Source organism: Jaculus jaculus, chromosome 8 (genome assembly GCF_020740685.1).
Source record: "Jaculus jaculus isolate mJacJac1 chromosome 8, mJacJac1.mat.Y.cur, whole genome shotgun sequence".
NCBI lineage: Eukaryota > Metazoa > Chordata > Mammalia > Rodentia > Dipodidae > Jaculus > Jaculus jaculus.
Window position 1 is genome coordinate 15422240 of NC_059109.1, and position 23404 is coordinate 15445643.

The window sequence follows — 23404 nt, forward strand, 5'->3', positions numbered from 1 at the left end:
GTGTGGAACAGGCCAGGCCCCATAAGAATAGAACTTTTACCTGATTTTGATGATGATAATGACTATTATTGTTATTACAGTTTTTGAGGTAGAGTCTCCCTGTAGCCCAGGCTGACCTGGAATTCACTATGTAGTCCCAGGCTGGGCTCAAACTCACCTAGGCTCCTTCCACCTCAGCTTCTCAAAGCTGCTGAGATTGAAGGGGTGCACCACAACACCTGTAAAACTCTGGCTCTTTAATTCAAAATAAGTCAAAATCATCATGTTTAGTGACAATACCAAGAAGGAACTGAAAACATTCATACATCTGAGAAGCCTACAGAAAGTGCAAATCCTACAGTCTTTTGGAACAGCTGTTTAGCAATAAGCTTTGATGACCTTAATGTGCCTTTATCCCTACCTATCCTTAGTCCCATTATTATTATATAAAGCCTGCTCTAAGAAAATAAATATAAGAATGGCGACAATGGCTCATATGTTCATTACAGAAAGAGTACCATTAACAAAATCTTAAATAAATAGCCTTGGTGTTTCTTTTTTTTTCTTTGACACTTTCATACTTGTATAGAATGTAATTCAATCCCTTTCCCCCAAGTTACCTTCTCTCATTCGACTGCTTCCCAAAAATTCCTCTTCCCACTTAATTCCCAGCCTATTTTCAAGCTCAGGGTTGCTTGTATGATCATGAGTGGAGGGTTATTTATTGGAGAACAGGCACCCCTCAACCCAGTGAAGGACATGACATTCCCTCTCCCAGCAATCACTGGTTGCCGCAAACTATTCTGGGAGGTATGGGGTCTCATGAGTCCTTCCCCCAAATATGACATGACCCTTACATTCATAAGGTCACAGCAGATGCTTTCATCTGCAAAAGACTAAGCCTATCAATCTAGGTGTGTAGTAATAGAAAATGGTTAAATGTATTACAAAATATCAAGCTATTAAAATCCTTTAAATGATGATTTGGAGAAATTATTAACATATAACATAACTTAATTATCAAATACCTTACCCTAATCATTCAAATAGGCTTGTATGTATGTGTGTAAATTTTCACTTATGTATATATATTTTTCATGTATATGTATATATGAGTATGTTTATGTATATGTGTGCAGATGTTAATAAAATTGACCTTGAGTCACAAAATATCAAGATATTTACTAAGATTATAAGTGACTAGTTCTCCTTGACAATATTCAATTTCCAGATTTATGTAATACACTGGAAACAAAAGTTAGAACCAGGAATAACTATGAAGCATGGTTAAAATACTGAGGATGCAATAAGCTAACAACAGAGACCATTCAGGACAGTGTGAATGAAGAACTGTAGAAAGGAGACTGTGTTCATCCTAGATGTTTCCAGCAGAAGCTGACCCGATATAAATTAGAGGGAGACGGACTTGGGCTGCTGAGAGAACAACCAACCCGAGCATGTCTTAACATAGGAGCAGATTACCTCAGAAAGTTTGGATTTCTACTGTAATTGCAATCGTTGGAAAGGAGGCTTGGCCATATGCTCCCAGGATTCTTCTACTGGTCTACATAGGCAGTTAAGCCAAGAATTAGAGATTTTAAAATGTAGAGCCTACAAAAATTGACATCTAATATTTCTTTCCCGTTAGAGGTTTCCTTTTTAGAAATATCTTTTTAAAGTTATCTTTAAAAAAAATTTTTTTTCAAATTTTATTTATTGATTTGTTTGTAAGGAGAGAGAGAGAAGGAAAGAGAGAATGAGAATGGGCACGTCATCGCCTTTAGCCACTGCAAATGAACTCCAGATGCATGCACCACTCTTTGCATCTGGCTTTACATGGGTACTGGGAAATCAAACCCAGGTCATTAACCTTTGCAGACAAGCACCTTAACTATTGAGCCATCTCTCCAGTCTGGAGTTATCCTTTAATCTTGATTTTGGTGGTAAAACAAACTGCCTCACTATTTTTGAAGGAGCATTTGTACTAACAGCATTAACACTTTCTACCTACAATAGTTACAAGTATGTAGCTTATGATCAAAATGCCACTCTTTGCCTTTTGAAATATTTTATTTTTTATCTTTATTTTTTGAGAGAACGAGGAGAGAGAGAGCATACCAGGGCCTCTGGCCACTGCAAACAAATTCCAGATGCATGTGCCATCTTGTGCATCTGGTTTATATGGGCCCTGGGGAATCGAACCAAGGTCCATTGCCTTTGCAGGCAAGTGCCTTAACCACTAAGCCATCTCTCTAGCGCCCCCCCCTTCTTTGTTTTTAAGTAAGTCAGTATACAGGTCAAACTAACACACCACCTCTGCCTGTCGGAAACCACGAGCATACCTCACTTCCCAGCTAGAGGACCCTCATAGCCTAGAACCTTCTGAATTCCCTGTCCCCTCTACTCCCTGCTCAATGAGCCACAAAACCGCAAAAGAGGAAATGATGTCCTCAGATTGGAGCAGATGCATCACTGGTCTTCACTTCACCCCCATGCCTAATAATGTGCTCAGCTTAGGGGAATGGACAGGGCTTCTCTGAAGACATGTGTCATGTCTCCATGAGAGGCTGTGGCCACTTTCTGCATGTTTTCTCTTTTTACTTCACCATAATCCCTTCACTGCATTGGTTACATGACCTCTGAAATGGATAGCATAAAGGCTTTGCTCTCATACCTGTTTTCTAAGAGAACTGGATTGAGACAGTGATAAGAATTTTAGAGTGAGCTGATCAAAGCCTCTTTAAGACTATCCTACCCTATCATTCAAAAGAGGGAGACACATGCGCTGGAGAGATAGATGGCTTAGTGATTAAGTGCTTGCCTGTGAAACCTAAGGACCCCAGTTCAAGGCTCAATTCCCCAGTACCCATGTTAAGCCAGATGCTCAAGGTTGCATAAGTATCTGGGGTTTGTTAGCAGTGGCTGGAGTCCCTAGTGTACCCATTCTCCCTCTCTCTCTCTCCCTCTCTCTCTCTCTCTCTCTCTCTCTCTCCCTCCCTCCCTCCCTCCCTCCCCCCTTTTTTCTCTCTGTCTGTTACTAATAAACAAAAATTGAACAAATGAGGGAGACACATGGAGTTTGATATCAATAACCAACATGAGATCTGAACTATAACCTTAAGGAGGCATAAAGGACCTTGAAATGAGCACAGAGACTCTAGGGGCAGAAGCAGGGACTGACGACAGAGGGGGACACAAGAGAATGTGCAGCAAAAGCAACCTCCATCCTGTCCTACAGCCCTGCTACCACCCTCCCAAGCCTCCACGAGATGACGGTACGATGCCACCTCCCACCTGCCACAGTCCTTTCCCTCAGAGCTTAACGCTCATTACCCTCCCAGCCCTTGCACCTGGTACTTACCAACTCTCAGCTCCCCTCCTGCAATGAGCAAGCAGGCCACGCTTAGAACGTTGCTTCTGTCCACAGGGAATGCTAAGGTTCCCATCACATAGAGGCCTTTCAGCAATGGAAGATCAGTATCTACAATAACAGTCCTGTCTGCAGAAGAAGAAGAAATTTCTCAGATGTACATATGAAACAAGATCGACCTTCTCTCCCTCCGGGGATTTGTTTTGTGTGGGGGCGGGGGGGGGAGGCGTGGAGCGCTTCTCCAACATTTTAGGAGCTGCTTACACTGCTATTTAAGTCAGGGCAGGTTCAGCAACTAGAACAAACACTTTGCATGAGGCAAGACCTTATTTAAATGCAAGGGAAGAAAGCCATGGTTGGTAAATGCTTTCGTTGCTCGATGCACCAAATGGTATGGGCAGAAAGCATTGATAATGCCCTCACAGCTTCCTAAGTCTACTTTAGTGCAAACATATAAATAAAACAACCACCACCCCAGCCCTATGTGCTGGTCATCTTGCTTTGGGCTCTAGCTTTAGGATGGTATACAGCGGTGAATATGACCTTGGCCTTAAAAGACAGACAACTTGGTTGTAAATCCAAGCTGTTCTATTTACTAAATAGGAGACTTAACAACTTTGTTTTTTTCTGTATCTAAATTATCTTGTGCTGTGAAGTGGGCATTATTAATAATGCTTGTTTCATTTTCAAGGGGTTTTGTGAGTAGGGAAATGAGTCAATGTATAGAAAGAACTTGCACAATACAAGTAAGACATCTTTAACTGCCTAATCCCTTCTCTGCTTTAAGACCCAGGACTTAGTCCATGCTTAGCAAGCACTGGTGAGTAGCATTCATACATAACTATACTTTTTCTTGGAATACTCATGGAGTGCATAAACTACTTAAAGCTATAATTAATCATCCCTTCCATAAAAAAAGTCTTTTCCATAAAACTTCAAAAAAAATAACCTTTAATTTTGTCTGAATTTACTGATAAAGTAACTTATGAATAAGGCGTTCTCATTTAAAACAGTAAAATATTTCATGTATGTGAAAGTATTCAGTGTTGCTCTCTGAAGCTCACTCATACTTTAATTTGAATTAAGTAATTAAAGTTAGCAAATAAATGTATCTTCTTCATTTTCAAGTACCATACTCACTGACACGTGTAAAGACTTCTTAAAGAGTTCTCCTATTGACATAACTCTGTGTCTCAGTCCAGGAAACAGTGCACCTCGGGTCTGACCAAGAAACTTAACTTGCCATGAGTTGTCTCCTCTAGCCCTCAGCTGTTTTCCTCGCACTAAGGTCAGCAGTGTCCTCCGGTACAGAGACCACAGGGCTACAGAACACCCGTTCCCACTTTCTCCTGAGCCCGTAGTTTCAGACTCTGGCTTCCAGGCTTCTCTGAGGCTAGGTGAAGCCACGTGATGCAGTTGTAGCCAATTTCATATGGGTAGTTTGACATCTCCAGCCTAGCCCGTACATTGTGCATCTTTCCACAATCCTTGTTTTCCCTCGGGGTTCACAGAGTAGTGGACCTCAGAGCATGGCTATGGTCTAGCAGAAATCAGCCCCACCCACCCATTTATCAGAAATAGGAGAAGTTTTAGCTCTGGTAAGACACTCCCCATCACTGGAGATCTCCACCACTCCATCTGGGAACACAAGCTCTGCCTTTCATACTCCGGTGCTACCTTCTTACGTCAGAGCACTAAAACGTGGTATTTGAATCATGTTCGCATGCTGGTCCTTCCTCTCCCCTTGTTAGATGAAGAACTATTCATTTTAAGATTCCCCATACTTATCGTAATGTTTAAAATAGACATTAAACAAGTGTGGCCCAGATCCATTGAGTTTACTACACTCCACTCCTCAAATTCAAGACTGCTTTACTGACTGTTGCAAAATAACTGATGGAGCTAAGCAGATGAAAATGAACATAGATCTTGGGCCCATCTGTGGTACTTTTCAAAGTACACAAACAAAAGAGTGAAATATCAAGAGATTGTTATAGGTTTAGCATATATTTTATGAGCTCACATTTTTTTGAAATAAAGCAAAAACTTAAAAATGAATGTATTGTGCAAATGAGCATTATTCAAAGTAGAGTCTATGTTTGCCTAAACAAAATTATCTATATAATAAATGCTTTTTCTAATCCACAGAGTACACACACACACACACACATACGCACACACACACATGGCTCTTTGAATGTACTTCACAGATTTGCCAAGTACATGGGAACAAAGACATGGATGTCATATTCATTTCTTTCCCAGGTTCTACAACAACATCTAGAATACAGTGGGTCCTGACACACCAACATAGATACACGCGTGCACACACACACACAAAATCCAGTGATGATCAGAGAAAAGAGTAAACTGAAGACCAAAACTAGAAATAAACATTGCTACAATTTCTTTGTACATCATACTTTTAAGTTTCCTCAGTTCATCTCTTCATCTTTTCTTTCCTCTTTCTTTCATTGTGAAATATACAAAATCTCACTACACAGTAGGACATCAGTGTTGAGACAGATGTGTTTTCTACCGTCACATAATAACAAGTATATAAATATATTTAGTGTGAGAGACTTGGAATAATTTACACTTTACTCAAATAAGATTGAACCTATTTTCCTTCCCTGATCCTTCAAATTGGAAAATGTGTTAATATGCCTATTGTAACACAATTCCACTATAATGAAATAAATATATGCCCTATAGTTTTTCTTCTGTAGGGAGATTCTCTTTACATCATAATATTGGACATTATGACTATATGAGCAAAAGAAATCACAATTCAGCAGACAGATCCTCGGGAGTAGATAAGCTACAGGGTAAAACCAACCAGTCCTCACCTACGAAGACACCTTGGGGACTTCTTCTTTCTTGTCAGGCAGGAATTTGGACCCATATGCTACATTCTCCAGAAGCTGCATAATTTCGATGAAATACTGCAACATTTCAAGTAACCACTCAGGAAAGTTATTGATGTAACCCATCTAATAAATGTAAATGTTGGGCCACCTCTAGTTAAACGGTGGTCAGTGGCCTTTCATTTTGTCCTGGTTGGCCAGAGCTAATTCCATCCTACTCTATCAATGACCAATCTATCCTACTTAAGAGAATGAACACTGGCATATGGAGGGAACCATCTGGAATTTCTGTTACTCAATGGGTGGCTGATGGGGGAGCTGATCTGGAAAGAGGCTCCAAAAAGAATTAACAAATTCCAGATGTAATTAAAGACTGCGTTCCCCCCCAAAGGAGCTCAGGACCAGCCATGGGGTGGTACTTTCTGGTTCTGAATTACACTTTCTTACCACTTGTTCATCCATCAAGCACTAAGCACCCACCACCTGTTATCCTTGTGGCTCTTGCCAAGAAATGTCTGTTTGTTTCAGAAACTGTCCTGTTTTGACCATTAGAAATCTAAAGTTTTAGAAATGATATTAACAGTAAGGAGAATCCTACAATCTCTCTATGCACCAATGTGAGAGCAACTAAAAGAACAAGATCAAATATTTTACAAATATGTTATCCACAGGATCATAAAATTGAAGACCTGAGCCAAACTAAAAGACCAATGTCTCAGAAGGAGGACTATGGCATTTTTTCATGAAGAATAATTTGAGTACTATCGTTAGAAAGCATTCCATGTAATTTCAACACTAGAATTAAACTTTTTTTTTTTTTTTGGCTAGCAAAGTTCAGGAACCAAGGTCACTGTTGTGTAGCATTCCAAGGGTCTGACACTTGTCTAGATCCCACAGAAATGAGATCAAGGGCAAAGGGCACAAGTCCTGAGAACAATGTGGAGTCACAGGAACAGGCATAATTTAGGGGAGGCAGACCCGCTGTTTGTATGAAATGCACTGTATCAGGCCCCATAACTTAGGTGGTGAAGACAGTCTCCACTACAACCCCGCCTTTGTCAGGGAGGCAGCCTATACCAGCGGTGGACATGGCTGGGTCTTCTGGGGAGAGTGAATGCATGGAAAGGCAGAGCGGGGCAGACAAGGGCCATTTGTAGGCTGTTGTTCTTCTCCACCTTCCATTGATGGGGTTTATTTCTGCATCCAGGGTTGGCTGTGGTATTTTTTCTATAAATATACAAACCAGTGGAAAAGTAAAATTTAATTCCATTTAAATCGCTATTAAATGATCTAATCTTCCTTTGTAAAAATAGAAGAATATTTTTAGCTCAAAAGTTATGCTTGATATACTTTAAATATACATTGGACACAATGATCGGTGGGGTTTCCTTTGTGGTCTTGTTTAAGTTTAGAGGAATCTAGTCACTCACTCCAACAGTCCATCCTAATTTATGAACAGGGGCCAAGAACAAGACTCCTAAAGTAGTGGAAGCTTGCATGCATAAATAATTCACAAGGATGAAAGGTTAATGTGACTGAAAGTTAGTGTCAAGTAGACTAATTTACTGAACAATGACACTCGGTTCTTAAGAGTTCCTTCTTCTGTCGAAATATCTGAACAAAAATAAGGATAAAAGCTTTCTGTAGCAGAATTCCTTTCAAAGAGCTGCAAACTTTACAGCCTGATTTTTTTTTTCATCAAATCCACACAGGTGGATTCTTTATTCTACTTTGCCTATCATCTTTTTCTTTTTTTCTTTCTTTCTTTCTTTCTTTTATTTTTTTTTGCTCTGGTCTTAAAAAATAGGCAGAAAAAAAGACAGTTTTCAAAGGGCCCAGAGGCACAATTCAAGACTGAAAGACAATTTCCTAACACCTTTATGAAAAACCATCTGCCTACCTGAAGAGAGAGAGAGAGAGAGAGAGAGAGAGAGAGAGAGAGAGAATGCCTGTGTGCATGTGAATGTGCAATCAGAGAGAGGTGAGAGGAAATAAATGCAGATAGAAGCCCTCCATTTGCAATGAACCTAGGAAACTCCCATCTCACCAACACACGCAATTCCAATGTTTTTCTCGCTCACACACAGACACGCTTAATTCCCACAGCATAATCAACACTTTAAATTATGATATTTTAATTGATCAATAAAATGCTTAACACACAATGTTTGTCTCTTCCTCCAGTGTATGCCATCTGTTCTTCAAAAAAAAAAATATTCTGAAGCTGTGTAATAGGAAGGTTTTTAAGTAAAATTACCAATGATATCACATCAGTCCTCTGGAACTCAAATTCTGAAAGGAAAATACCAGAACACACTGCTGTTTTCATTAAAAAATGGAAAAGAATTGAAGCCTTCTCTTCACAGACTGGCTTTTCTATTCAATTCCAAAATGGTATTAAAGTGTTGTTCTAGACATGAAGCTTCTGGGACTTAGAGTGGGACTTGCTCACCTAGGCTAAGCAAGTCCACCATAAAACGTAATCCCCACAATATTCATGCATTTTAATACATGTGTAATCAGATGTTAAGCTACAGTTTGGCTTTATTTGCATGATCCAATTACCTCTGTTTTTGTTAATTAACACACGATAACCTGAGGTTTTGGGATAGAAACCTCTTGTTCATAAGCTTACATATGTGAGAAGGTACACACTGGTAACTCTCAGGTGATCCAGTTATTAAATTTTTACATGCTACAGTGTGTTAAAGCCAGACAAGACATAAGACTTATTCCTATGTGGGATTTTTTGTTGTTGTTGTTTTGACTTAATTTGTTTCCCTAAGAAAGACAATGAGACCAACTTCTAATAAGTTAATATATGTTCACAGTTTAACCCTGAAGAAAAATATGAAACTCTACAAAAATAATTTTCTCCTGAATGAAGTTCTTTAGGCAAAGGTCTGAGTAGCACATATTGTATTAAATGAGTTCATTTCCCTCATGAGCTCTTGTTAAAAATAAAACTTCTGTTTCTAGTTTATACTTAAAACTAGAGAGGGTACTACTTCCAGGAAAATAATGGGTTTTCTTCTATCTTAATTATTTTTCCTTACATTTTACAAAACTTTGTCTTTTAACTGGAAGAAAACATTATTACATTCCTTAAAAAGGAGAAGCTTTTATTCTATTCTGCTTTTAAAATTCATGCATAAGAAGCTGGGTGTGCTGGTGCATGTCTTTAGTCCTAGCATTTGGGAGGCAGAGGTAGGAGGATTGCCATGAGTTCAAGGCCACTCTGAGACTACATAGTGAATTCCAGGTCAGCCTGAGCTAAAGTGAGGCCCTACCTTGAAAAAAAAAAATTGATGCACAATTATGTTACACACATATAACTATGTCTTGAGAGAGCTTACAATACAACCCCAAATAACAAATATTGAGTAAATACAACTTAACACGATATCTCAAAATGTATACCTTCTAAGCAAACTGCTATATATGTTATGCTTCTAATCTAAAAGTGATTATATCATAAAAATACATGGTAATTGGCTAGGGAGATGGCACTTGCTTGCAAAGCCTGCCAACTTGAGTAACCATGTATAGCCAGCTGCACAAAGTGGTACATATGTCTGGAGTTTGTTTTCAGTAGCAAGAGGCTTTGGCATGCCCATACTTTCTCTCTCTCTCTCTCTCTTCTGTCTTCTCTTTCTCTCTTATTGCAAAGAAATATCTTGAAATACAAAAATTTTTGTAACAAAAGTATTTTAAAATACAAAATAATTTTGTGTTATTGCTATTAATATTTTCCATATATTTTCAATATCCCAAAGCTTTCAAGAATTTTGTGTCTATATGTGACTTTCAATAAATTACATGAAACCAGTGCAAAGGCATATACTTGAGGTTTTCAAATTAAATTATTTTCTGCCTAAATGAAAATGCCACCTCAGAGATCATGAAGGTCCCTAGAATTCTTATTCACGATTCTAAGTATTCCAGCATTAATATCCAGATTCTACAACTTCCGGTAAAAGTCACAGGTTTCTAAAATATCTCCATACTTCCTGACAAAGATACAGAAAACCATGCCCTTAGACTCTGCAATCCCTCATTTTAATGCAGAGAATCCAGAATGCTTGCAGAATAAAAGCAGCATATAAAGAAAAAATATTTTATGTGCTATTGTAAATAAAGAGTAGTTGATTACAAATATAAATATAGGTGTTCATATATCTGTTCATTAACTTACAAATTACCAAATGTTAAAACCTGTAGTATACGGCCCCCAAAAGGCTCCCAATTCACATTGTTTACTTTTGTTTGTTTGCTTATTTTTACTTATTTATTTGAGAGCGACAGACAGAGAGAGACAGAGGCAGATATATATATAGAGAGAATGGGTGTGCAAACGAACTCCAGATGCATGCGCACCCTTGTGCATCTGGCTAACATGGGTCCTGGGGAAACGAGCCTCGAACCGGGGTCCTTAAACTTCACAGGCAAGCGCTTAACCGCTAAGCCATCTCTCCAGCCCTACATTGTTTACATTTTTTGAAACAGGGTCTCAATATGTAGTCCAAGCTGGCCTCAAACTCATCTTCCTGAAACTATCCCTTGAGTAGTGAGATTATAGGCATGTGCTACCACACCTGTCCTGAGAATTAGTGTTTTGTGAGACTGATCAGCAGACTTTTGGTGAAAGAAGTAGATGCAGAATTGTTTTGGTATTTGCTTTTGATGCAAGTTATTACAAGATCCAGGGAGGGTTTTGAAACAAGGAGGACTGTGTGTTGCTACTTCTTCTAGCACCCATGCTTCTCTGGGAAGCCACTGTCCCATTTGCTCCTAACTCTGTATGGCCAGAATCCCACTGATGGCCTGTGAGGCTTCATGTCATATATATCCAGAGTCTATGGAGTTCAGTTCCAGTCATTTCCCACTCATGTCCCCACTTCCTTCCCAGACCTCCAGCATCTGATCCTTGGCACAATACTGCCTACCTTCAGTGATACTTCGTAGAAGGGATGGTAAGGATTGTATGAAGTAATGCACATAAAATCACTTCATTGCCGGGCAGCTTAAAAGCATTCAATTATATCATATTTTTCCTCTTTCTCTCTCTCTCTCTCTCTCTCTCTCTCTCTCACACACACACACACACACACACACACACACATTTTTGAGTGCTTACTCTGTACCTGTCACTCCACTGTGGTGTAAAACAAAGGCACACCATGCCCAGATCTTGTAAAGCCTAATATTTTGTACAAAGAAATAGATGTTAAAACACAGTCATACAAATAACTACATAGGGAAAATCTGTACAGGTTTTTGAGCAGGAAAATGCATAATAGTATGAGAGTAATAGCTCTCAAGAAAGAAAAAAAAAGGCCTAAGGGTGAGTACAGGTTGACCAAGGGTAGAGGAAGAACTATTTAGGAAAAGTGAGGCATGGTGAGATCTGCATCCATTCAGGACTACAAAGCCACAGGGATCCTGATACTCAGTGCCAGGGTACAGGAGACAGTCCCTGAGGATACTCAGTGCCTACAAAGCAGAGATCCAGAGTTTCCTAAGAGTTCATTACTGAAATAGATTTAAAACTCACCAACCACAGCTCAGAGAATTTTGTGGAAGAGACAGCATAAAGATTGTTAAGAGCCACAGGTTGAGACATCATGCCCAGAGGCATTCCCTTCCCTCCTCCCCCCCCCAAAAAAAAACTAACTACTACCCCCACAATGCATAAACCACAACCCCATGGGGAATACTTACAACCCCACTGAAGAGTGTCCCCAACAGAGTGGAAGCAGGGACCAGGGAAAAGAGGGTACCAACACATGATGTATATCCATAAGATATAACTTGTTAATAATAATAATAAACATTTAAAAACAAGGATGACCGGACTGCTGAATGTGGGGGGAGTGGAGTGTGGTGGGGGACCGCAGTGAGAACAAGGTAAAGAAGAGAGGCAGGAGGGCAGAGCAGGCAGGTCCTTGGAGGCTCTCGAATTTTAAGCTTTATCCTCACAGTGATGGCAAACCACTGAAGGTTTTCTATAGGTTAAGTCATAACCAATTTGAATTTTTAAAATATCACTGTGCCTGCTGAGGAAAAGACAAAGAAAATGAAAGTTAAAAAACCAGGAGGAAAAGAGTTGAGTGACATTATAATCTGAATAAAATGAGTCTCAGTCAGCACTCCAATGAAGCACAGTTTTCCCAGTTCTCCTATGGGTTTTATGTTACAAACCACTAGTGATCACGATAGCTGTTCTTGTATGCGTGTATTATGTTAATTATCAATTATTTAGCAGTTCAAAGAAAACACCTTAATCCCTCGGTAATATGTCCCTAAATATCTGAAACCATCGCTACCATTTGTTACATATGACAGTGCCACTATTTAAAGGATCAATATTAAATGCATTTCTTTGCTGAAGATGTCTGTATAGTTGTCAGTTAATGCCTACATCCAAAAACTAAATTAATCTACACAAAGAGGCAACATTCTACACATCCACCAGGGGACATTCTAGTGGTCCACCAGGGGACAGTCTAGTGGCCCATCAGAGGACATTCTACTGGTCCATCAGGAGACATCCTAGTGGTCCATGAGCAGACATTCTAGTGGGCCATCAGGGGACATTCTAGTGGCCCATCAGAGGACATTCTAGTGGGCCATCAGGCGACATTCTAGTGGTCCATCAGGGGACATTCTTGTGGTCCATCAGGAGACATTCTAGTGGTTCATCAAGAAGCATTCTAGTGGTCCATCTATGGAGATATTCTAATCATCTGTCAGCAGACACTCTAGTGATGCATCCAGAAGTGAATGAGGGTTAAAGGAAATTCTTAATCCCATAGAATACATACAGAAACTGATCTGAGTCTGATGATAAGGAGTACTGTGTAGCAAGAGAAGCAGATGAAAGGAAATAGGGTAACTACTGGACCAAGGGATCAGAAAAGGAAGCACATGGATTCCGATAGCACCTGATGGGATTGTCTTTGATGGAAGGTACATGGCTTTCTGAGGCAAAAGAAGAGAAAAAGAGGGCTGGAGTGATGGCTTAGTGATTACGATGAGAGAGAGAAAAATAGAAGTTTTGGCATAGTAATCTATATGCACTTATTGCCTTTCAAGAGGAACTGAGGTCTAGTATTATCAGTAAGCATTTAAATATCAATCCTGAGCTCAGGACAGCTTGACTTCACCGTCAGACCACACAATGTGAAAATTAGGCTCCACCTGCTAATAATCCATTAAGGATGATATATTATGAAACTTTTTGGATGAAGTAAGTCTATATACACCTGGACATTTGGCTTAATGTACTTAATGAGAACTAATACATAAGAAGAATGAGTGTGTGAAGTATAAACATGTGAACCAGACAATATAATAAGTGCATGCACAACTGTATGTAGTATATCAAATCAATACATATTTTATATATGGAATCTTTTCAGCCATCTGGTAACTCTCAAATAAAGTCTTTTCACATGCTATCACATATATGAACCCTGAAAACCTTATGAAAAGTGAAATAAGCCATTGTATGATCCCATTTATATGAAAGGTCCATAATGGACAAAGAAAAACAAAAGTAAAGAAGGGGTATTAGTGGTGACCTTAGGACGGGAAAGATGATGAATTAAGGAGTTATGGCTGATGGATGAGGGGTTATTTTTAATATATTACTTATTTATTTGAAAGCAGAGATAGAGAAGACAGGCAGAGAGAATGGGGGTGCCAGGGGCACAAACTGCAGAAGTATGCATCACATAATTTGGGTACTGAGGAATCAAACCAGAGTTGTTAGGCTGTGCAGGCAGGTGACTCACCCAGTGAGCTATCCCTCCATCCCTGGTTTCTGTTGGAAGTAAAACAGTGTTCTAGAATTGATGGTGTTGATTACTACAACCCTGAAAAAGCACTTTAAGCCATGAACTGAGTTCTTTAATGCATGTCATGCACAGAGTGTACATTATACCTTATAGTAAGGCACGTTGAAAATGAAGACGAATTTTATGTTCCAATATAGAACAATCTTCAAATTGTTGTATCTTTTAAAGCAAGACTAATACAGTTTGTAATATACTGCTTAAATAAAAAGTAATGGACAGGTGGGGGAGGGTTAAGAAAAATCTAGGAGGATATGAATAAGTCATTTGAAAACCTACTTTTTTGGATAATGGTGCACCCAGAAGCCATCAATTGTTACTAGGAAGTTTTTAGTGCCAATGATGAGATACCTTCCAGTGAGTTGTTGGCCAGGGAGGTGCCTGGTGACTCCGAAAATATTACAGGCCATTGCCGAGGCCTTTGGTTTCTCACCAGGAATATATGGTAAGACCCTATGGCTGAAGACTTCACATACTTGGGCTGCAAAGTCACTGAGAAATCCTGTTGGAGCTAAACTTAAAACATTCTCCATGTAGATCAGCTGACAGAAAGCTGGAAAAAAAAAAAAAGCTATACTGCATGAAGTTCCGTGGGAGAGAGAGAAATTACCAGTGGACATAAGCAACAGTAGGCATTGCAAGCTTTAAATTTGCCAGCCAGACCAAATGAGCCAATGGGTACAATAGTGGCATGTGTGTTATGGGGGAAAACAACCACTTTCTAGTTGGCCTAGAGGCCCACTCCATGGGAGAGAATACGTGCCTGATACTGAAAACCTATGACAGGGAAAGTCATGAGCCCTAGAGGTATAACGTCTGTTGGTGTCTGGCTAAAAGTATATACTATGCTCACCAAAGTGCCTGGTGACTACTTCTCTTGATGTTCATATCCATATGTTAATGCCACTCTCACTTTTTGGTCAGAGAAGATTCTCTTTTCAGGTGGTGGTGACCTTGGGATGACTCAGAAGGCACCATAGTGCTGAGAAGTGACAGAGGAGTGCTCAGCACTGAAGCATCCCTATCACACCTTCTAAGGCTCAGGATCCATTGCAAAAGAGGTGGCAGAAAGAATGTAAGAGCCAAAAGAAGGGTAGGACTCCTTACAATGCACTCTTCCAGACACAAAATGACCTAGAAATAGATCATAAGACTACTGTGGAAGGCTCGACGTGCTTGGGCTGATATTCACTGAGAAATCAAGCTTTAATTGAGCTAGAAAATTCTCCCTGTGAACATGCTGTCATGATGCTGGAGACAGATATGTAGCTATCCAACCTATTGGGGGAGAAAAGTCATCAACAGTCTTATCCAGCAGTGGATGCTGCAAGCTTTACAGCCAGGCCATAATGTACCAACTGGCGCAATGTTGGCATACCTGTTATGGGACAACTGACTGCTCCAATTGGAATTGAGGCTTACTTACTCCATGGGATGGAATTCCTGCCTGGTCATGAGCCATAGGGGGAAAACAACTGCTGTTATCTGGATAAGTGGATATATACTATGCCCACTAAACTGCCCTCTATAAGAGACTATTTGTGTGTCCACATAGTAAGTCTATTCTCACTTTCAGTTAGAGAGCTTTCTCTTTTCAGACGACAGTGACCACTGGGGTGAGTCAAAACTCAATAGAGTTGAGAAGTGACAGTGAGAAGTGAGTAATGAGGACATCTCTATCACACCCTCTAAGGTTCAGGGACCATTGTGGAGCAGGTGGCAGAAAAAATATAAGAGTCTAAGGAAGAGGAGAACTGCTTACAACGCTGTCACCCACACACAGGGTGGCCATGATACTCATGACGTCACAGTGGCTGATGCTGCCTGTGCCACCCCTCATCACAGGAGAGGAGAAGCAGTAACATCCAAACAGATGAGAGACTGGTTGCAAAGAAGGAGGTTTAGGTGGAGTGGGGATTCTGGGGAAAAGGAAGGAGGGAATTATGTATATTGTCTATTTATATATGGAAGTTATCAATAAAAACTTTTTTTTTTTTTCAGTGAGAAACTTAGGGGAAAAAAGCATTCTCATCAGAAAGGCAGTAGTTAATGAGCCTCAGTCCTGACTGCGGTCTACTACGCAGTCATTTAAGAAGACATGCTAGGCTTGTCTTTGCTACTACAATTACATCTCCAAAATATATCGTTAATGGCTTTAGGAGTTACATATGAATACTTAGAATGTAGTTTTCAATGGTGAATTAAGGAACATTTTGGTATGGCATGTGAGAGCTCTAAAACCAGATCTCTGTTTCTAAATTTTGCCTGTTCTGCAGTAACTTTAGGATTTTCATTTCTCAGCTACTTTAGCTACCTAAGAAAGAAATAATAATAGTGTTGCATGAAATGATAAGTGTCCAATGTGAATCAATCTAAAATATTCAGGATATAAACTGACAGGGGAAAAAAACCCCTAAATTAATATTTTTAAAGGCCTTGCCTTACATAAATAGATACATACCTTAAAATGAGTTTCATATTGCCAGTTGATAATGCACTCAATAGAAAGGTAAAAGCAAAAAAAAAAAAAAAAAAGAATAAGAGGCCCTCCAAATGTGAGTGTGTATGAGTGCATGCGTGTGGGTATTGTTTTTTTTAATTTAATTTTTGTATTTTTAAGCAGTAAAGTTAGAGAAGTCCATATTAATTATAAGCATGCAAAAAACAAAAAATCACTGTGAAAGACAAACACGGAAACTAATTGCTCTTCATTCTGGTACCCAGCAACATGAGGAAAGGATGGAGAAGACAACAGGAATTGAACAACCTCCTACTCAGCCACTGGCATATGGGATGCAGGCAAGGTTGCTTGGTATCTAAACTGGGGTTTTTCAAAAGTGTGGTCCAGGGACACCCTTTTGCAAGACCACCTGCTTCCTATGGATGTTAAATATTAAGAACTTTTGATCTCAGGTTCAATAAATGGACTCTTAGGTGAGTCCCGTTTAGAGGAAGTAGGTCTTTGGAAGAACACCTTTAAAACGTGTGTCTCGTACCTGTTCCCTTCCTCTCTTGCTGTGCCTGGCCACCATGAGGTAAGTAGTTTTCCTCTGCCACACCATGTCCCTGTGATATTTCTGCTTCACCTCATGCTCACAGTTGCTGAGCCAACCAACCATGGATTAAAGGCTCTGAAACCATAATCTAAAATAAGTCTCTCCTCCTTTAGATGTTTTTTCCTTGGGTATTTTTCATAGAAATAGAAATTAATTGTCAAAGTCTTTATTAATGCAATGGGATCTGGGTTTGTCAGGGATGGGAGAATGAGAATGAAAAAAAGAAAATACAGAAGATTTTAAAAATTGTGGTTAAAGTTTTCTTCTGATGAAGTGTGGACTAGCAATGGCATTACCGAAATAAAATATGGTCTCAATAAAATCTTACGTTTTCTGGGACTAACTTAGCCTCTGCCTTCTGTTCACTACCTGAAAATCCTTGGCAGGAAGCTATGTGAGTCTTTGGTCGTGGTAAGCCTTTACCTTTAGGGCCGAAGAAAAACCCACATTTCCCACACAGCTTTAAGGAAGAGTCTCATAACCATATTTAATGCATAAAAGCTGTGATTTCCATGCAAACTGCTGCTTTCCCAGAAAAAAATTAAAAGCCCCCTTCAGCAGTTTAAAATCCTTTAACTATTTCCTTCCCACTCTACCTGAACCTCCTTAGCCAACTTGCTCTGAAAGCCTTCCCTGGAGTGACACTTCCTGACTAGTAACACAATTTTTAAAATATTTTATTTTTATTTATTTGAGAGAGGGAAAGAGGCAGAGAGAGAAAAAGAGAAAATGGGTGCATGAGGGCTTCCAGCCATGGCAAACAAACTCCAGATGCATGCACCACCTTGTGCATCTGCCTTACGTGGGTCCTGGGGAACAGAACCGAGATCCTCTGGCTTTGGAGGCAAGAGCCTTAGAGCCTAAGCCATCTCTCCAGCCTGAGTAACATAGTTTTAAAAAGTGTTAGAAGGCATTTGAATCAGTCACAATGGCAAAGTCGCATTAAATGCTCGCCAAGTACATAAACGAGGAGACTAAACGACTGACTGTTCTCTGTATTCCCTCAGTGCTAAGATGATTTCTTCTCCAATCCTAGGATCTAGGCCTCCACTCTCTTCCAAACAAAACACGGGCCCCTTCACAGTAACCAATGTCACAGCTCTCAGCCAGCATCCACATTTTCTCATTTACACACTCCCTTTATAGTTTCACTGCAAAAGATAACAAACAGAAACAGGTGCATCCGCGCTATGCAAATGAGGAAAGGTAACCTCTGAAATGATTTTGCAGCCGACAGAAGATCTGCAAGCTGCTCCCTCGCTAAAACCACAGGAGGCGTGTCAAATACTGCACGCTGAGCCACGGGAGGCCTGCAGGCTGGGAAAGCGGTGAATCCCCAGAGAGCTGGAAACTCCTGATTGGCAAGCAGCATCAGGCCCAGCAGGCCCTCAGGTGCTGAGCCACAGGAGGGCCATCAACAGCTCAGGTGGAAGGAACAGCGAGGGGGCAGGAGGCAAGCTGTGTGCAGGAACCTGAATGAAAAGGCCACCAGCTTGCAGGGGGTGATGGGAAATGAGAGGCACCTACTGGGAATCCCTGAGCACAGGCAACTCCATTAAGAAAAGGAATGGCCCCACCTTCCCTAGTGTAGAGCACCTTTTGTCCCTATGGGGAAACACATCTTACAAAGAATGTGTTTCTGGCCCAGGGATTCTAAATAAATAAATACTTTGTTGAATGAGTCCGGCACCAATTCCTGTAGCAGATCCCAACAAGATCATCACCTCTGAGTTAGTAACTGATGTCGTCAGGGGCTGAAAACTCACCACCCATTTCTAGTTCACCAAAATTCTCAGTGTGCCAGTGATATATCTTCCCACACTGCCAGATGTTCTTGTAAAGATTGTAAGAGGGACCAATTGGCCAGTGTCACTCCTTCACTCTTACACTCATTTTAGCATTTATTAACTCCTAGTGCATGGCAAATCCCATAGGATTTGTAGTGTTACATAGGAAACAGAAAAAGATGAGCAAAGATCTCTCTAACCTCAAGACGACATAAAAATAAATCATGGGCTAGAGAGACAGATGGCTTAGTGGTTAATCACTTGCCTGTGAAGCCTAAGGGCCCCATTTCGAGGCTAGATTCCCCAGGATCCACATCAGCCAGATGCACAAGGGGGCACACATGTCTGGAGTTCGTTTGCAGTGGCTGGAAGCCCTGGCGCACCCAATCTCCCTGCCTCCTTCTCTCTGTCTGTCGCTCTCAAACAAATAGATAAAAATAAACAAAAAAATCATTAAAAAAAAGTAAATCATAATTAAAGAGTAAGGGTGTATGATAGAAAAATAACCAGAGTGTTGTAAGAACTGATGGAAGACAGAATGAAATCAGTTGAGAATTCTATCTTCCTGTTGTGGTCTAGTGGTTAGTATTTGATGCTCCCAGTTGAAAATTCAAAGGCACTTTCTAAACGAGAAGACACTCATTGAATGTTGAAGGACTGCAAAAACTGGAGTGAGGCAGGAAGGGTTAGGGGAGAAAGAAGAGAGAGTTGGAGAGTATTATAAACAGACAGAAAAGCAAACAGGATAAATGGTCTACACACTCAAGAGAATGCAGTAACTAAACAGGTAAGCGGGGTTGACACACAGTGACTTGGTAGATGAGTGGGCAGATCACAAAGGCCTTCCTGAGACTGCACAGTGGATTCCAGGTCAGCCTGCGCTAGAAGGAAACCCTGCCACAAAAAAAAAAAAAAAATCAGTCTAGCCTTACCTCTGGTTCTTAAGGTTAAGTTTTTAATTTTATACTTTAACACAAGTCTTATATAAAATATACATACACAAGGGCTGGATGGATGGTTTAACGGTTAAGGCATTTGCCTGCAAAGCCAAAAGACCCAGGTTCGATTCCCTAAGACCCATGTTAGCCAGATACACAAGGCGGTGCACACGTCTGGAGTTCCTTTGCAGTGGTTGGAGGTCCTGGCGTGCCCATTCATTCTCTCTCTCTCTCTCTCTCTCTCTCTCTCCCCCTCTTTCTGTGTCAATTAAATAAATAAATAAAAATATTTTTAAAAATACACATACACACAGCAGGCCTGTAGATTATAGACACAAGAGGCTGAAACAGGTGGACTGGCATGAGCTTGAGATCCATCTGCAATGCAAAGCAAGTTCCTATCTCAATATGTCGAGACAATAATAATAATAATACACGTATGCACATTCATGCATACGTATAATGTATATGACACATATTTTACTATCACATGTAAGGAAAACTATCATGGTCTTTAAAACCCAAATAAATGCAAAACATTCCTTCACTAGAAGAATAAAAATTTAATAATATGCTACCAAAATTATTTTAGGTATTCATATATTAATAAGTTGATAATCACATGTATATGGAATAAAGACCACTAACATAATGAAACACATAAACAAATTTTTCCAATGATAGCATAAATGAAAATTTATAATGATATTTTCTTTTTTAAAATATTTTTATTTACTTGTTTACAAGCAGAGAGAGAGAGAAAGAGGAGTCCAGCCACCACAGACTAACTCCAGATGCAGGCAGCGCTGTGCATCTGGCATTATGAGTACTGAGGAATCAAACTCAGGTCATTAGGTCTTACAGACAAGTGCCTTAACTGCTGAGCCAATGCTTCGGGCCCTGGCATTTTCTTTTATAGCCCATCTTGGAAGTTCCCCACATGGAGCAGCTAGTAGAGCCGCCTCCATACGTTTAGTGTACATCCATGCCGGTAAGCTACTCAAATCAACAGCTAAAGGAAGAAAAACAGAGGCTGTAAGAAACATGGATGGTGGGGCTGGAGAGATGGCTCCGAGGTTAAAACATTGGCCTTCAAAGCCTAATGACCCAGGTTCCATTCCAGTACCCAGAAGTCAGATACACAAAGTGGCACATGCATCTGGAGTTTGTTTGCAGTGACTGAAGGCCCTGGTGTGCCCATTCTCTCTGTCAGTCTCTCTTCCGTCTCTCTCTGTCTTTAAATAAATAAATATTTTTTTAAAAAGAAAAGAGTTGTGGACAGTGATGGGGCAGTGGGTCCAAGACCATGTTGTGTAATACGCACCAGCAAGGGCCAAGGGACAGTGTCTGGATGGGAGACCACACCTTCCCTCAGCTCCCAGAGTCAGTGTTTGGACAGAGACTGTGAATTCCCAACAAGGCCTTGAGCTTCTTTCTAGTCTAAGAAAAATGCCTGGACAGTCAGGGATGGAGGCAGGGCATTTCTCCTGAGGGGTTTGGGAAGGCCATGGGGCACCCAGGATATCTCCTGGTCTGGAAGTTCTCCTCATATTGCTACAACTCTGAGATCTCAGACTCAGACTTAAGGGTGACTCTGTGTGTGTGTGTGTGTGTGTGTGTGTGTGTGTGTGTGTGTGTGTGTCAGAGGTATGAGTCTATTCCCTTTCCAGAGGTGGCCGGGCTGAAGTAATTCCTATTTATGAAATGTCTTCATCAGATTACGCTCACTTCCTCTTCCATGGTGTGGGAAGGATGCCATTTACCAATACCCGAGCCCTGTAGAAATAGGCAGCAATGCAGACACTCGTTCCAAGAGAGAGCTTCTGTACAACTAGTGTCTTGTAGCTTTGCCAAGAGTGGAACCACGAGATAAGAAACCTGGTATCAAACTGTGCTGGAAGCCAGCAGAGAGCTGCATGCCATTCACTGCCTGGCCAGGCCTGGCAGAGTACAGAACCCATACCACCCCCACAGATATTCCCCTGACCTCCCCCTCCACACATTACTTCTGCCAAAATAAAAATCCAATCAGACAGGTTAGTCCACTGTCACTGAACCAGGAAAAAAGAAAACTAAAAACTGTTCAATCTAGGTGAGAGCAGCAATGTTCTTTTTCCAGACAGTACACACCAGCAGGTGATGTTCTCATGTAAACAAAGGTAAAACAGATGGCTTCGGAGAGGATCCAAGGCTGGTAGAGCATCACGGATGTTTCAGGTGAAGAAAAGCTAAGGTGAGCCAGTAGACATGGGGCGGGCAGGCCACGGGTCGCCCAGCAGCGGACAGACAGAATCCTGACAAGAACAATGAAGCTAAAACCGTAGGGCATCACACACTAGTCACAGCAGTTTGGCTATCAAATTAGTGCCACTAATTTCCATCTCTGGGACATGACTCCAAGAAATGCACATTCCTACATTTCTTGTATTTCTTTTTATTTTTCAATTCTTATTTGTAGAAAGGAGATTCACATTTTTTTTTTCATGCATGCATAAGACTTTCTTACCTCCCTTCCCCTTTCCCATCATAAATCCTGAATAGGGGCTGGAGAGATGGCTTAGCAGTTAAGCGCTTGCCTGTGAAGCCTAAGGACCCCGATTTGAGGCTCGATTCCCCAGGACTCACACTAGCCAGATGCACAAGGGGGCGCATGCATCTGGAGTTTGTTTGCAGTGGCTAGAGGCCCTGGCGCGCCCATTCTCTCTCTGTCAGTCTGTCTGTCTGTCTCTCTCTCTCTCTCTCTCTCTCTGCCTCTTTCTCCCTCTGTTGCTCTCTAATAAATAAATAACAATAAACAAAAATTGGCCTCAGAGGCCCCCAAAACCTCAGCACTGTAGCAGACCAAAAATGAACCCAACATGGCTCAGGAAAATTTTGTGGAAGAGGAGGCAGAAAGAATGTCAGAGTCACATGTTGGGTCTTGATATGCAGAGACATTTATTGTACCAATAACTGTGGGCTAACTCCACAATGCACGACCCATATACCACAACAAGGAGGCGCCATTGGGAGGGGGTAGGTCATGGATGAGCCTAAACAATGGTACCAAACTGCCTGTATTTGCTGAAAAGAAAACTAATAAATTAAATTTAAATAAATAAATAAACAAACAAAAATTAAAAAAATAAATAAATCCAGAATAATCGTCTATTTTACTTTCATGTCCTTTTGTGTTTCCTAGCTTCCCCATATGATAAAGATTACACAGTGTTTCTGAGTCGGTCTTATTTCACTTAGACATCAGTTATTTTTCTCGTTGCTGTGACAAAAATGCCTGTCAAGAGCAACTTAAAGGGCAACAGACTTATTTCGGCTCACAGTGTGAGAATCCAATCTGTTATGGCAGGAAAGTGATGGTAGCAGAAATGTGATGCAGATGGTCACATTGTATCTCCAGTCAGGAAGGAGAGAGAGAGAGAGAGAGAGAGAGAGAGAGAGAGAGACAAAGGAACACCCATCAACACCCAGCTCACTTTCTCCTTTTCATTCACTATGGAGTTCTAGCCCAGGGAATAGTGCTCACCGCATTTAAGATGAGTCTTTTCACCTCC

The 23404-nt window shown here is 40.6% G+C and overlaps 1 protein-coding gene across 6 annotated transcripts in view; it reads right to left on the bottom strand.

Moving 5' to 3' along the window:
* Window positions 1-23404, bottom strand: part of Pkhd1 (PKHD1 ciliary IPT domain containing fibrocystin/polyductin) — a 507380-nt gene that overhangs the window by 170902 nt on the left and 313074 nt on the right. For all 6 annotated transcript variants that reach the window (XM_045156516.1, XM_045156514.1, XM_045156512.1 and 3 more), the window contains one exon: window positions 3341-3478. In XM_045156516.1, the coding sequence (XP_045012451.1) occupies window positions 3341-3478 (138 nt within the window). The remainder of the gene's footprint in view (window positions 1-3340; window positions 3479-23404) is intronic.